Source organism: Oryza glaberrima, chromosome 3 (genome assembly GCF_000147395.1).
Source record: "Oryza glaberrima chromosome 3, OglaRS2, whole genome shotgun sequence".
NCBI classification, from domain to species: domain Eukaryota; kingdom Viridiplantae; phylum Streptophyta; class Magnoliopsida; order Poales; family Poaceae; genus Oryza; species Oryza glaberrima.
The window spans coordinates 34,183,590-34,200,852 of record NC_068328.1 but is presented as its reverse complement, the minus strand read 5'-3'; the positions used below and the strand labels follow the sequence as shown (position 1 = coordinate 34,200,852).

At 39.5% G+C, this 17,263-nt stretch overlaps 2 protein-coding genes across 2 annotated transcripts; both read right to left on the bottom strand.

Annotated features, from left to right (window-relative positions):
• Positions 1-123: 123 nt before the first annotated feature.
• LOC127766799 (probable glycerol-3-phosphate acyltransferase 3) lies at positions 124-5,608 on the bottom strand. Its single transcript, XM_052291945.1, has 2 exons — positions 4,786-5,608; positions 124-1,175 (listed from the first exon to the last, which is right to left on the bottom strand). Exons 1-2 carry the CDS (start codon positions 5,527-5,529, stop codon positions 276-278), a joined length of 1,644 nt encoding a protein of 547 aa, XP_052147905.1. The 5' UTR covers positions 5,530-5,608; the 3' UTR covers positions 124-275.
• Positions 5,609-10,741: 5,133 nt separating this feature from the next.
• On the bottom strand, positions 10,742-16,214 carry LOC127768454 (galactokinase). The gene is made up of 13 exons (XM_052294033.1): positions 15,885-16,214; positions 15,616-15,788; positions 14,582-14,628; positions 14,368-14,462; positions 14,193-14,275; positions 13,608-13,676; positions 12,948-13,133; positions 12,499-12,633; positions 12,101-12,235; positions 11,792-11,862; positions 11,540-11,617; positions 11,241-11,382; positions 10,742-11,068 (listed from the first exon to the last, which is right to left on the bottom strand). Exons 1-13 carry the CDS (start codon positions 16,078-16,080, stop codon positions 10,958-10,960), a joined length of 1,521 nt encoding a protein of 506 aa, XP_052149993.1. The 5' UTR covers positions 16,081-16,214; the 3' UTR covers positions 10,742-10,957.
• Positions 16,215-17,263: the final 1,049 nt, after the last annotated feature.

The following is a 17,263-nucleotide window of genomic DNA, read 5'->3' as shown; positions in this document are numbered from 1 at the left end:
TTCCATACACTTGTCATCAGATATATTACATTGTTGCTGATGTCTCGTTGATACATAGAATCAAATATGTTACTACCTGCCTAAAGAACTGAGAATATAAGGTGAAGCAGCAATCGAATTTCGCAGTTCATTATAACTTGATATGAGCATTTGGATGAGTACAACCAGTGTGTCTTACACTTCCCCTTAATTAACTGCGGGATTAAGGATGCTAATTACAAGCCACGTAGTGGAGTACACAACAGTAGTAGACAGTAGAGTAGTTGATTAGTAAATTAATTGCTCTTGTTGTTGTTGGCGACGACGCCATCGTTGCCGGCGAGCACGAGGTACTTGTCCCTCCGCGTGAGCGCCGTGCAGGTGTACCCCAGCGTCTCCGCGATCCGGCGCTGCACCTCGTTGGCCACCTCCGGGCCGCCGCCGCCGCCGCCGCCGCCGCCGGCGACGGGGTCGAGGAAGTGCACGACGTAGGCCGGCGAGGGGTTCATGAGGAGGAAGAAGGGGTCGAGCATCTTCCACCCCCCGGCCGTGGTGCCATGGAACATGGCCACCTCCGAGTGCAGCGCCACGGGCTGCACGTCGGCGCCGAGCTCCGTGAAGAGCGGGCTGAAGCGCAGCAGGAACGGTTCGCGGCAGGTGGTCCCCTCCGGGCACACCACCAGGCCGCCACCGCCGCCGCCGCCGCCGCGCCGGGAGCGGGAGAGGTGGGCCTGCATGGCGGCGCGGTCGGCGGCGCGGTCGCGGGTGAGGCGGAAGGTGCGGATCGGGGCGAGGATCTCGGAGAGGCGGCTGATGCTGTAGGTGGCGGCGGCGAGGTCGGCGCGGCCGGCGACGGCGGAGACGTAGAGCGGGTCGAGGAGGGAGCGGTGGTTGCAGACGAAGAGGTCCAAGGCCGCGGCGGCCCGCAGCGTGGAGGCGGCGATGCAGCGGCAGTGGATGCCGAGGGCGGCGGCGATCGGGGCGGCGAGGGAGAAGGGGAGGACGACGACGATGAGGGCGACGCGGAGGAGGGCGAGGGGCACGGCCAGCGGCAGCCACACGAACATGGCCAGCGTCGCCGACGTCGTCGGCCGGAACGCGACGCGGCCGTCGTGGAAGATGAGGGGCTTCGCGTATCGCCGGGGATGGAGGGGACGCCATCGCCGCCGCGCCCACTCCGACGCCACGTACACCTCCTGCATTCATTAATGTTTGCCCATTCTCACTTGATTAATCTATCTTGCATCTTCCTTTCTACTCTCTCCCTCAAAGAGCTTAAATTTTATCAAAAAAAACTTGTACAATCTTATCTATTCTCAGAATGTAAAATGAAAAGTTTTATTCCTTCGATACTCTTTACCTATCTATCACCATTACTATTTTTTCAATAATAAAAGGTATTTTGTTCATTTTTACTCTGCACTAACTTTATATAGGGATGCGAGGGTTTGATTTTATATGGGATGGAGGGAGTACACAATGTGTTCAGTACCATCGCACAACACCTTAACACCATGAATACGTCCGTTTTAACCCACATTAAAAGTATCGGGATCAATAGTAAATCTTTAGCCCGATTAAAAAACGTAATCTTTATATTAATTATTTGAGCGTGTAAATATTTTTCTAAAACATGGAACAAACTCAGACGTACACAAAAGCGCGCATACTCTACCCCTGTGAGCATTTTTAAAAAGACTGAGCGACATTCTTAAGATTGATAAAGTCATCGCAAGCGTGCCCTATAATGAAAAGAATATTAATTATAAATGCGAGCACGTGAGCTAAGTCTAGGAATTGAACCCGAAAGTCAGTTTCCACCACAAGGAACCCACGCAGTTACAAAATTACTAATTAGCGATCGACAGCGTGTCTGGTCAGTTTCCGATCATGCCTTTTTTTTTTCTATTTTTATACATACACGCATAATTTGTACATAGAAGTATAAAGTTTATATGCGTATGTGTATTTTTTATACATCTAAAAAGTATACATATAATTTTTCTAAATATAGAAAATTTGTAGATGTATATGTGAAGTTTATACTTTGTATACATACATATAAATTTAGTATATATACATGTATAAACTTGGTATATATACATGTACACAGTTTATACGTGTGTATACAAAAGTACAGTGGTGGAGCAAAGATGCCATGAAGCCCAGGCAAGTATTAGCGTTTTTCAGTAATCAACTAATTTTTTGGGACATCAAATGCTATCTACAGCCGAGACGCCAGCGACAGAGCCTAAGCGACCGCCCGACCTGCCCTTGAGTTAGCTCTACCACTGCAAAAGTATGTACAAACGTATAGGGGATGTAAGGAGGGGAGGTGACCGTGCTAGGCGCGTGGCAAGCCATCCATCAGCAGCCCCTAACTAGTTGAGCTACGCTCATTTCGTAAGGTGTAAATATACATGTACATGTATTTATCAATCACGTAGTAGTATATACTATTGTAGAGAATAAATTTTATTCTGTTTGTGCACAAGCATGGGCGTGAATGAGAAATCCTTACGAATTTATGGTTGAGAAAGATGTGTAGTAAAGAGTGATCGACAACTGGTAGTTAATCGGTAGATTAATTGACCGATGTCTTAATCGGTTATGCAGATTTATTTGATCGGTACGAATATTAATTTGACCGGTGTCTTAATCGGTCGGTAGATTAATTGACCAGTGTCTTATTGTTGGTAAAACTAATTTTATCAACACTGCAGCTGATCATGCATACTACCTCCCTAAATAAATTTATTTTTTATCAATCTCACACGTATCAATAGGACAAAAAAAACTAAAATAGTTCTATTTTATTAAATCACAATATAATTGTTTCTTATTTTATCTAGTTTCAATGTATTTACTATTCACTTTTACAAACTCTAATACAATGATTGCTAAAAGTAAATTTAATTTGGAATAAACTGGAGGAGGGTAAACACGATGTTATTTTAGGACAGCGGAAGTAAATATGTAGGATGCATGTCGGGTGAATAATACGATTTGATTCACCTGAATAAAACAGTGCTCTTAATTATATCTGATAGGAGTAGTAATATAAACGTGCAACGTACGTCGATTCATAACGAAGTGATGCGGAGCTACTGTATGCACGGGTCTTTTCTTAATGATGATGTTGATGTGAACAGAGACTTATAATTAATTGATGAAAAAAAAATCGATCAGTGCCATATATACGAAAATACGGTTCATATGAAAAGAATGGCAGGGGCATTTTAGTCTATATGAAAAATACTTGAACAAAGACATCCTATATGTACTGCGTACTACATAATGATATGGTTTAAACTTTGCAAAATAATAATTATATCACCCAATTTCATCCTTTGTAATGATAAATTTTAATAGGGTATTTTTTATAATGACATAAATCCAATTAACCTTCTTAAATATGCATGGTTATTTACATACTACCAGTATGAACAGTTGAAAACCATTTGAAGATAGCCTTAAAAGAAGCATTTAATTTTAAAGTGGCATATATATAGGTACTACAAGACAAGAGGTGAATAAACTGTAGCTCTGCTGACAAAAATTCAGTAACATGCCAATTACCGTTCTGGGCCGTGTGTACGTAAACTGAGATTTCAATGAAAACCGGCATTCATACCTTACCCATAACTCGCTATGTACAGTCCGGCCGACAACAGAAACTTATTATCACGTAATTAATGAGGGATGAATTAATTAGAAAAAAAGAAGAGCTATTAAAGCTACATGTAGATCGATCAAGACCCAATGTATAATATACGAAAAAATATATTATCTACAGCTTTCAGTTACTCTTTTCTTAATAAATAGTATATGATATACCATTAACTTCTAGACCTACGTTTAACCGTTCGTCTTATTAACAAAATTATATAACAATTATTTATTTTATTATTAAATATACATTAAACATGATTATATTCTTGCACAATTATGTAATTTTTTAAATAAGATAAATGGTTAAACGTTTAAAGTGAACGTTACAATTGCATTAAAAAAATAAAGTGAGTATATATATGCATATAGGCATGCAAATCAAATTAAACTCTGTATCATATCACTAACTACTACTCCCTCCGTTTTATATTATAAGTCGTTTATTTTTTTATAGTCAAAGTTACTAAATTTATAGAAAAAATATAATAATATTTTAAATATAAAATAAATATCAAAATATATTCAATGTTAAATTATATGAAAATAATTTAGTGTTGTAAATTGCTAATTTTTTTTCTATAAATTTAATTAAATCAAAAGAATTTTTTTAAAAAAAATCAAAAGACTTGTAATGTGAAGTCAGGGAGTTCCGGCTTTGATCATCAACACTAGATACGGAGTAGTAGCTACGAAGAGATATGCATGCATAACGCTGACGTGGAGTAAAGTAGTTTGCATGTGACGACACATGCATGCATGTAGAGTGAATTAGGAAGTAGATTTTTTTCCCTCGAGGGACATCACTCGTTTTGCGTACCTATAGTTTTAAAAAAATACTTTTTAGATAGATCACTATATGATATATCTTTTCGTAAATATATGAGTTAAAATTTAACTTATATAATATAAAACAAAAATAACAAATTTGACTGTGAATTACGTGTTCACTTCGTAGTTAAATTTATTATTTTTATTTTTACCTATATAAGTTGAATTTGAATTTGCATGTTAGTGAAGTGGCAAATCATATAATGACCTATCTTACTAAATTCTTTTAAAAATTTTGATGACTTTTTAAGTGATATCCCCTTTAAGGATTATTTGAGTTTTCCGAGTGAATTACTCCACTCCTACCTTGCAATAGTTTTGGAAGAGCTGATGGAACGAGTTCCCGAGTCCGGCGATGCCGACGACGGTGACCTGTCCATCACCGTCACCGTCGCCGGCGCCGCCGCGCTCCTTCATCCCGATCACCTCCTCCATGTCCAGCCTCTGCATGACCTCGCCGTCGGACTCCGCGAGGCCAAGGTAATACCCCCTGAACGCCCTCAGCTCCGGCGCCACGACGGCGTCGACGGCGAGGTACTCCTTCAAGAACGGCTCCACCATCTCCCTCGGCATGGAGCTCACGCACACCAGCCGCCGCCGCCGCCGCGCCGCCGCATCGAACACCTCGGCGCTGACGTCCTCCAGGAACAGCTTGGGCATCACCGCCCTGCCCACCCGGAACGACGGCGACCCGTCCTTCTCCTTCCTGACGCCGGCGAAGCTGACCATGACCATGAGCTTGGTGGCCCGGTCATGGCCGAGCAGGAGCAGCACGGGGTAGAGCAGCAGCAGGAGGAGGCCGCGGAAGAGCCCCCCGGCCTCCAGCGCGACGAGCATGAAGTACGGGAAGGTCGACGGCGACATCAGCAGGCCGCCCTCCACCTTGCACACCGTCACGTCCGCCGCCGCCGGCAGCTCGTCCGACGACGGCGGCCGCCTGACGACGTGCGGCGGCGGAGGAGGATGCGCATGGAGGACGAAGGATTTGAGCCGCCTGACGATCTTGTTGGAGTGGAAGAGGAGGGACTTGGTGAAGGCCTTCCACGACATGGCTGCTACAACTCGTTCGATCGAGCGCGAATATTAAAGCAGCATGGGCAAACTCTAATTAACAACTAATTAAGTTAGCTAGTTGTATTGGGAGCTAGTGTTGCACCTGTACTAACATTATATATAGACGGCCGGGCAGGGGCACCGCAGGGGAGAGGGAGACCAGTGAGAGTAACTATCTCTGCAATTGGCATGCTTTTGGTCATTGTGTTTTTATCAAATCAATCATATATTTATGAAAAGAATAAAATGTATATTACTATATGAATCTATTTCATATAGAGATTGGTTTCTTCTGTACGGGGAGGATTAAATTTTGGATACTCGTGGCACGCTTTTCAAACTGTTAAATGGTGCGTTTTGTGCGAAAACTTTATATATGAAAGTTGCTCTAAAATATCATATTAATCTATTTTTCAAATTTATAATAATTAAAACTCAATTAATTATATATTATTACCATATCGTTTTGCGTGAAACACTTAATTTTTATCTTCATCTTCATCTTTAGGAGATTCAAACACCACCGTACTACCACGTATAGAATCACACTACAAGCTACCATGGGTGGGACCCACGTGAATAAAAAAGGGAAATAGAGATTGATTACTTTCTTTGTGAGCGCAACGATATCTGACATGCGGGTTCAGTATACTTTTCCTTAACTGAAACCGGATGCTACCACTAGTGCCTGTCACTACGCCTAATTCAATAAGGAGAATTTTGCAATGTATACAGTCGGCTCTATCACCTTCTTTCTCCTATGGAACCCTTTCTAAATCCAACAATGCACGTGCTATATAACATACTCACATCCTTTGCTCCAAACAACATATAGAGTAAAAATTCCTAAGGTTTAGAATACTTTAAAATTCCTTCGATCAGGTCAACGAGGAGCCCTAAAATACATTAATGTCAAGGTAAAAAGGTAGAGAAGTTAATAGTGCCAAGTGTCTGCAAATCATCCAACTAACAATATTTAGGTTGCGTTCGAGAGATCGACGTACACATAGAGCTAGAAAGTCCCTAGCTTTCCACGCCCACACTTTCTGAACTATTAAACGATATGTTTTTGGTAAAAAAAAATCTATACAAAGTTGCTTTAGAAAGTTCACATTATCTATTTTTAAGTTTAAAATAATTAATACTTAATTAGTCATGTGTTAATGGCTTAGCTCGTTTTACGTATCTTTTTAATTTTATCATTCTGTTTTCTCTCAAACATAGCCTTAGACGCCAAAATTCTTTATCGGGTAAGTTTTCATCTAGATGGAAGGCAAGTTTACACCTACATGAAAGGCGTAATGATGTATGAGAGAAAGAGACTCGATTAGTATAGGATATATTGTAAAGATGAAAACTACCTATATCTAGACGAATAGCTTTGTTGTTCCTTTCCTAGCTATATGCAGCTTAGGTGGAAGTTAGGCACAATTAAGTCATCAATAAGATATTATATATTTTAGAGGATCCTGATCTAACGCAACACTGTATATTTCCAATATTTTTGAGATATTTTTAATAGACCTGTTTATGAGTAGCTAGGTTAGTACATCGAAATTTCACTATATATGTCAAAGTCTGAAATGACATATTGGTTTATTAGCTGATGTCTCATATTTTGTTGGAAAGCCCCTGCCCTGCACACAGTTAGTTGAGCCTTAGCTACAGGGATCGATTTCCAGCTTTAAAGTGATTAATACCGTGGTAACCATCAACACGGAAGGATGGTTAATTAATTGGAGCATACATGATTAAATTGCCAAGCTGGTGGCAGGCGTCTATCTATCTAGTACGGAGTACTACGTGTCCACTTGTACAGGGCTGTAATTAATTATATCAGCGCTTAATTTCACTCTGTTAATTTTCCTTGAAAAAGTAAGGTTCACTGTTGCAATAATTACTACTCCTAATTAGCTGTTCCTACAACGACATGACTTTCGCTAATTTACATTTGGAGTATATATACTTTGGCAACACAAAACCTCATGAGGTTTCTGGTAGAGTGATATGATATCTCATTGGTGGGGTATTGTATATTAATTATTATCAGCACGTCTTTGTATATAGTCAGCATCATGTTGGCGATGTACGTAGCTGATTAACGATGAAGATGCACACAGATTACTCCCACCCACCGCCGCGTTTCTCTCACTTTAATTAATTGTAGTATTTGCAAAATAAAAAAGAAGTGCAAAAGAGTTGCATTGCTAGCTGTACTATTGATAACTACATGTACATTTGGCTAGGTAGGATTTATGTTTGCCATTTACACTGTTATAATATTATCAATGCTAGCTAATCATATGCATGGAGGCCTGCAGTTGCTCCAAATTTCCATTATTCACAATATGCATGCTATCTAGCCATACAAAATTCAACAAGTCCGAATGCATGCTTGTCGTTCCCGCCATAAATATTTTATGCTTAAGATAAAATTGGGTAAACTTTTAAAAATTCTGATAATCAATTTTATATTTAAATAAATTTGTAAAATCTAATAAGTTTATAATATTATGATAGTACTTTTGAGGCAAATACACATATACCTTTTTTAAGCTAAGCATTTGAAAATTTACTGATGGTCAAAATTTAAAAATTTTGATCGAATCTTATTCTGAGGGTTAATTTTTTTTGTATGTCCTGCCGTTTCCCCCAAAACAGAGGGCAGCCTGCGCACTGTTATATATATCAAATGCTGAACATGCTTGCAGGCTACAGTACCTCCAAATTTCCATTCACAAAAACAGTCTGCATGCATGCATGTTGTTCTAGGCGCCATACAAAATGTCATCAACAGGCTTAATCAAAATTCAAAAGTTATCTCCGGTCATTGACGCCCAGGATAAGATTTGATCGCACTTTAAAATCCCAGTAATCAATTTCATATTAGAAATGTTTGAAAAGTCTAATAGGATAATAGTATTTTTCGAGACAGATACAGCATACCATTTTTTAAATTATGCATATGAGAGATTTTGTTATTTCAAAAGTTTGACAAAAGAGAGTATGGATGTGCTTACATCTAGGGGCGTAAAGTTTTAGCGTGTCACATCGGATATACTATACAGGCACACATTTAAAGTATTAAACTTAGTCTAATAACAAAAAAAATTACATAATCCACCTATAAACCGCGAAACGGATTTATTAAGCCTAAGTAATTCGTCATTAGCAAATGTTTACTGTAGCACCACATTGTCAAAATCATAGCGCAATTAGGCTTGAAAGATTCATCTCGCAATTTGCACGCAATCTGTGTAATTAGTTATTTTTTGTCTATATTTTAATACGTCATGCATATATCCAAACATTCGATGTGACATAGTGTAAAATTTTGTTAGGGGATCTACACAAGGCCTATATACGCACTGGTGCTAATTTTTCAGGTATATAGATAAAATTAGAGATGGCGGCTTATGATATGATAGATGAATGTGATTTGCCTCGATCTGCATGGGATGGGCACAAGGGACTGGGTGTTCCAACCGATCTGATTGGCACTTGCGGTATTAATTCCATCGACCGAACTAACACTAGGTTTAAGTAGCTACAGAGAAATAATTTAGTCTGAATTAAATATATTGTTCTGGTCTCCAGTAGCAGGTCAGGCCACCTTTTCGTCGAGTGAAAGTCACAGGCTTTTAGCTGATAATAAATTGGGCCACCTTTGATAACCATCCGAAAAACTAGTGTTTTAAAAAAAACCCATCGCATGTGCCAACATATGGATTATGGCCTATACATGTTATTTTCATATTTGATGATATTTTGCAACTCACTTGTCTCTAACATGGCATTTTCCATTTTTTTCTCAAATAAATTTCAATCATTTTTCGTCAAGCTTTAGTCGCGAGAACTGAAAAATAAATTCATCGATGTCCAGGTAATGCTGCATATGCACCAATGTAAGGATTTCTTTTCCCCCAATGAATATCAAATTAATTGAATGTACTCCCTCCGTTTTGAAACGGAGGAAGTACATTTTAATTTGCACACGTACTTACACAAGAGTCTCTGAAAAAAACGTGATATTAATTTCAAATAAATTTATACTATTGTCTAGGGCAGAAACTGAAAAGAGAGGACAACAGGAAGGCCACACATACTTTTCTTGTTACAGGACACATTGAAGTTGTATTACACCGGAGCAGCAGAATTGAGACCTAACTAAACGTGGATTTTAAACATGACAAAGTCAGTCAGAAAAATAATCAATAAAACTCACCCCTTCCCTTAAAAGAAAAAGTCAGTCAAGGCGAGCATCACCCACGAAAGAGAAAAAACTCAATCCAATATTTCCCTTCGCCACAATTTTCTTCTTTTTTTTTTTGGCATTGATATCGATTAGGCTCATAGTACTGTAACTTAAGTAGGTAGTGCATGTCATTGGATGCAAATCAGATGGTCCAGATTGCATGTTGTACTGCGCATAGTACTGTAGCAAAATACTGTAGCGTGAAGCACTGTAGCTATTACTACTGTAGCGCTCGATCTAAGCCGTTGATCGTAAAAATGGATGGCCAAAATTGTGTACAGTTTTATCTTATAATTACAAGTGTAACTGAGTGTAACTGCACCCGATCTCAATTCTCTAAGGAGTAACATGATATCTTTAGGGAGAAATTATATCCTCACACGGTGAACATGTCGATCATGTCTGCACGTGGATAAGCACGTAACCTTAATCATGCAGGCGTAAATGCAAATTAGGAACGCAATAAGAGAAATGTTTTTGTATTATGTATGTATTATCTCGACTCGATCCATTTCTCAAGTTGTGATAAAATTTTTCCGATGCATTCATTGCAAGCAGCAAAACCACAATGACGACCAAAAAAAAAAGATCTGACTGGCGAACGAATTTGCGATCATATGGGAAATCAATGTCAAACTACAGTTAGTTAGTTTCCTTTCATTTATGCAAATTAAACAGGAGAGTTAGTTTGCTGATGGTGAACAGTGCCTGTACTAACAAACACGCTGCAATGGCATAACTGATGTTAGTTAAAACATAACCATAGCCTTATGGTGCACGAGACGCCTGGAAGAACATGACGGTCTCTAGGCACAGCAAAATCAACAGTACACACGAAGATGACACCTGAATAACTTGACCAAAGTCCAAAGGTCCACTGCAAGTACTAGAAGTATCATCGTATCACTGTATAAGAAAAAAAAAAAAAAAAAACAACCTCCATCGACACCCTACTAACCACTGATGCATCATTGTTTTGAAGTCTCTATTGGATGTGTCCCGGCATAGTAATAGATTAATAGACATGATTTATTGTTTCTAATAAGTACTTGTATAAAGATACATTGACGTGTGGGTGGACTTAGGTCATGTAGGAACCTGCGTGCTTGCGTCGTGGCGCTTCTGGTCTGAATCGATTTACAGGTGGCGAAAGAATGGTGGATTGGTGGCCTACAGCTTGAATATGGCTGCTCCACTCGACGGCTTGGACGCGAACACGTACAACCCAAGATCCTTCTGGTTGATCACTCCCCGGTCGATCCTTGATTTATAGTACGTTTCCTGCAATAAAATGTATCTCTTGTCAGTGAGGATCACCTCCAATAAACAGAGTTGGGTGCTGCTGTTTCACTTGAAATATGTAGACTATAGTTGTCTGCGTGGATTATGTATGTATTATCATGCATATATGTTGCTTATTGGATAAAGACAAGAGCTTACAGATTTAATTTACCTTTAAATTGAGAATAAACTGCGGGACAATGCCTTCCTTAACCAAAGCGACTGCACAGCCACCCCACCCTGCTCCAGTAAGACGTGCTCCGAGTGCTCCGTTGTCTCTACATACTTTTACAAGCTCTTCCAACTCGGGACAGCTGGGCAATGGAATATGTCAGTATGCTATAACTTTTTTTCTGAAAAAGAGAGGACTTTTTTCATGACATCCAAAGTGTCAATACGAGTTTTAAGTATCAATGTGTCTGCTCAGGAACGATACCCATCGTAGTTAAAGTACACTACTAAAAATGGTACCTGCATTCATATAACACACTGCAGCTATAGTGACTTTCATTCATAAGATCGCCCAGTTTTTGAAGCATATCTTCCGCACTGCAGAAAAAAGATAGTAACAGTTAGATCTCTCAATTTAGAAATAAATGTTCGTATACGGGCTGCTAATCGTCCATGACAGCTGTGAGGATAAATGTAGTAAGAGAATAGTTGGGAAGAAACAAACAAGAAAATAACCAGAATATGCATGGTGACTGAAATTAATGAACGTACCTGAGTTTTGACAATACAGTATCTCTGAAGGCATAAACCCGCCTTGCTTCCGAGTACACATGAAAGGCACGCTGAAAGTAAACACACATTAGAAACTTATAACCAATTGGCATATCATCAAAGGGCACAGTCAAACATATTCCTGAGTTACACAAAACTAAAGCGAGCTTCAGCAAAAAATAATGCAAAAAAAAAGTACCACGCAAAAACAAAGAGACATGTATAATAGAATGACAAAATATCTTTAAAAAACAGATTTTCCACAGAAGAGTTGTTCTACTGAGTAGGACTGCATCAAAGGGAAATCACCTGAAATAACTTGAAATGCTTTGCTGCTCTTAGAACATCCAAAGAAGTTTGAGAGCTCTGGAAGACAGATGTCAGGCTTTGACCTGTAATTTTCTCTATTTCTTCTGTTGTATATGATTCTTCATGTAATAGTTTCTGCAAAATTACACAATAACACAATCAGATGAGTACATGATAAGACAGAACAAAAAGAACTTTCCAGCATTACTTTTATAAAAAATTATATACACCCAAACGCTAATTACAACATATTGTAACCAAGTGTCCCATATGAGTACAAAATAATGAAACATAACTTGCCTAACTTGTACCGATCATCTCTTTTCTCGAATAAATAGATGGAACGTACGTATATCCTTCATGAGAGGATAATCTAAGTTCCTGATAAAATTTTGTACCTTCACGGCAACTCCAGGATCAGAAGAACCATCTTTTCCAGCAAAAGAGACACATAACCCCTCAACATCAGAGAGGGTGGTAACAGAGGAGACAGCCTTTTTTGTTTCCATCCCTAGTTTGATGGCAAGAACAATCTGCAAAAATGCAAAACAGCAATATTAAATGAACAAATGAAAAAGAAATATCATTACTTTGTTGGTGATATAGCAGCCAGCTCAAATCCAGTTCCAAAGTAAAATTTTAAAATTGCCCTAGAAGCTGAATAAACATGTTAAGGTCACTTGCATTGTGCAGCAGCACAACAGAAAGGAATCTGGGAACCTTTGAATATTCTTAAAATTTCAATTCAAAATTAAAGTCAATTTACAGCTGCCAAGTCACACATGTGCAAAATAAAGATGTCTGAAACTAGTGTTTAAACATGTTCAGTCCGAAATAAATCACTTACTGCAGCCAGGCGACATTCAACAACACGGTTGTTATAGTTTGTTGCAGCTGTCTCTGCTTTCTTGGACTCTGCCAGGCAATGGGCAATCACAAATGTACCGCCTGGAGGTAGTTGCACATCAGTGGCATGGATTGGATTGAAATCTATCAACTCAGCAAATCCAGGTTTGGCCATGATAGATATAGCCTGGGAAAATATAATGAAATGTTAACAGACAACAGGGTAGTTCAAAATAAAAAGGCCAACTAAAATATGTTATTCATTATATAAATAGCATTGCTTGTACACACAGTAATAATATATAAAAAGTTCTGCAAAATTTATTGATGGTCATCCTGTCATGAGTTGATTTTGTAATCAATACTTGGAACCACGATGGTTTTTTGCACGTAAGCATGATTATATTAACAAAAAGTTTCAGAAGAACACAAATAGTCAAAGGATTATATGAACAATAAGTGATACAATTTACGAAGTAGTATATTTGGATGTCCATATTACAAACATAGTAATATCTCGTCCATAAGCTAACCCCAACAAATGACATTTTCCTTTAGACAGATGTACTTTGATTTACATGACAGGTGGCATAATAATAAGTTAAAGTACAAAAAGAACTGAGTATTACCATAATCAGTTAGAAAACTATGAACTATTTACCTGATCCATGCCCCCAGATTGTGTTCCAATGTGGCGCTCAGATTGACAGGTGAATTGTGCAACTTCTTTCTGCATGATTTGAATGGAAAAATTAGAAAAAAAAAAATCTCTTGAACTTTTCTGAATAATGAATGCAAAAAAGAAACTGAAATTACAGAAGTTTGAACTTAGACTATGAGGTGAACATGTCAGGCTCCAGTTTAAACTTAGAGCCACCAGGATCAATTTTATCTCTCAAGTTTGCACTGTTCAAGTTCTTGGTGTACCATTTTCTATAACAAATACATACCCATTATGTACAAAAGAGCAGTTCTTTTTTCCCCAAATTTTATGGTATAAAATCACTTCAGCAAAACTCAAGATTCATCATTCTATCCATCCATCTCACCCTTATACAGTGTTTCAGTTGTTTGCAATCCTTTTCAGAGGAGTTTGGTAGGCTTCATGCCTCCCATACGAATTAAAAAATTACTTCACTATCAGTTTAGGCAATTAATATTATTTTGTTTTGTGGACAGTACTGGCAATAAGGGAGCTATGTGAAGATAATGGCAAGGGAGTTGTTCAATTCGTAGCAAGGGATACCTTTGGGAAATTTTTCTCAAGAACTCCCATGATAGCAATTGTTGCTGAACAGACAAATGCTGCTGAGCTTGAAAGTCCAGATCCTACATAAGAGTAACAACACGCAATCATGTCAACTTAACATGCTTATTATTTGGAAGTGAAAGAATCCCAAAACAAAATATCAAAAATATACCTGTAGGAACTGTGCCATCAACAACTACATCAAGGCCAACAGGTCCACCCATATCTATCCCTTTTGACCTACAATACTCATAAACTCCTTTGTATCTGCAGATAGAGAATTGAACAGACAGGATATGTTCGTTTTCTTTTTCTTGTGGCCAATGAAGTGTATGAAAAAGTGAACAAATTTCGCTATTTATGCAACATTATAAGAATTAACTTACCCACACATGAAATAGTGGCCCCATTTGTGGTTTTTTATGTCAATTTCCTGCATGAAAAATATTTATCAACAACCAAATCAATATATCAAAGAAATAATCAAATAACTGAAGCTAAGAAAAAACAGCAACTTCAGACGGATCACGGCACAATTCCGAAGCCAGAGATAGCATTTTCCATTTCATATTATTCCAAGTCAAATAGAATTAAGAATGAAGCAATAGTACTAGTATATGAAAATCCATTTGCAACTGCAACATGATGGCCCCCATCGTTTGGCTTATTCGGCATATTTGAAAACGAAAAATAATTTATAAATAAAACTTTTATATTAGTGTTCTTAGCGATTTAAAAGCTAAGGCTGAAAAATAAACTTCAATGAAAAAACCTCAAAATCAACTCCAAATTTAAGATTAAAAATTCAAATTTTGGCTGATAAGGCTAGATGAGGCTAGATGCAATGCAGTATTAAGCCCCCATCGAAGGGCTGAATGGGAGTCCACAAGGAATGTTTGCAATCCATTTGAAGGCCACCAGCCTAAAACAAAACAAAGGGGAAGCATGGACTTCCACACCATTATCTCTGTGGGCCACGAGCCCGCGGGGACAACAAATTAAGCTCACGGGCAGGGCAACGAAACTGTATCACGGGCTTCTTGTTATGATAATAAATTAATTAATGGGGTAATAACGCAACCACCCACCCATCCTAAAATAGTAAGGAGATTGTCTCTACCTCCACCGAAAAAAAATGGAATCCGATGCGCTACAGAAAACTCTCTCCCTTTTTCTCTTTAGAATCTCAACTAAAAACATTCCCCGCGATAACTGATAAGGACCTACGTTCTTCAATCAATCTCAACCAACGAACGAAAAAGCAAAAAATTAACAAAATCCACTCAAACTGAGCAGGATCAATCTAGGAATAGGGGCAACCAACGAACGAAAAAGCAAAAAATTAACAAAATCCACTCAAACTGAGCAGGATTAATCTAGGAACAGGGGCAAAGCAGAGTAGAATGCTGGCAAAATTAACCTTGTCGGGGTCGGCCGGGTAGACACAGATGGGGTACTTGTCGTCGACATTGGCGACGCGCACCTCCTTCCCCTCTGCCCTCCTGATGGCGACGATCATGTCCTGCCGGATGGCCATGGGCAACACCGAGTACCCCTCGTAGTCGATGTGCTCCCCTATCAGATTCACCCGCCCTGCACACACACACGCACACGCAATCCATCCTTGTCAGATCAAATCAAACGCATCCACCGAAACCTAGAGTGGTACCCATCCATCTATCAACCTACCCGGAGAGCGGGCGAAGAGCGCGGGGCGCGCGGCGTAGACGGCGTGGAACTTGTCGGCGAGGCGGGCCAAGCGGAGGCGCGCCTCGTCGAGCGGAGAGCCGTCGCCGTAGACCGGCTCCAGGGAGGAGAACGTCGGGACAACCTCCGCCTCCGCCGCCGCGGCGGCGCCTCCTCCTCCGGGCACCCGAGCCGCCATCGCTGGTGCTCTCTCGCCTCCTCCTCTTCCGCTTCTCGCGCTGTCTAGCGAATCAGTCGTCGTCTTCTTCCTCACGCCTCGTCTCTATCCGTTACAAGTCGTATCACACTCTATGTGATTGCGGGATGGCAACTTCGATTGACTACTACTAACCTTAACCTTAACCTTAACCTCCCTGGGTTATATAGACGGGGGACGTGATGACTCACCGTCGCAGACAGGTGGTCCCGGACTTATGGCTGGCCCACACGTCGGTGAACGTGTAGTTTCGGACTCGGAATGGATAGATGGGAAGTGGGACCCACTTGGCAGTGAGCGAATGCAGCGGGCGGTTTTGTGGGGCCCACCGGTCAGTGGCACTGGATGGGCGGTGGGGTGGACACATGGCGAGGGCGTGGGCCAACTGCCGATTAGTTCCACTAACTAATTAATTATTATCCGATTATGGGTGATTGGATTTTGCTTATCGGCGTCATCGGTTTATATCCTATCGGTATCAAAACGATTTGCCACAGAACACGTAATACGATTCGGCGTCCAGATAACTTTATTTATCATCATCAAAAGATCGTTTAGAATTCGAGTAAGATTTATCACGTCGTTAGAAATGTGGGTCCATATTTGTGTTCTACTAGTAGCTCTTTAGCTTCTCAATTATTCCCTCTATTTCACACTATAAGTCGATTGATTTTTTTTAAAATTAAACTTGCAATTTGCAGTAAACTATAATAATATTTTTAATAAAAATAAATATTACATTAAAATATATTTAAAATTGGATTTAATATAACTAATTTAGTACCTTAGATAATGTTATTTTTTATAAATTTAGTTAAACTTAATACTTTGAAAAAAAAACAGATGGGAGTACTAGGAGACACGTGGACTCGGTAGCAACCCAACATGGTGCGCATCGCGTCACGGCTGCGCGCATATAGGCACAGTCCACTCTCCAGTCTCCATAGAGGGAGGCAAATTACTACATTATGGTGTTTAGTTAGTTAGGTGTAAAATTATTAACTGTACAGATACATATTTAAAGTATTAAACGTAAACTAATAACAAAATAAATTACAGATTTCACCTGTAAACTGTAAAATGAATTTATTAAGCCTAATTAATCCCTCATTAGTAAATGTTTACTGTAACATCACATTGTCAAATTATGGCGTAATTAGGCTTA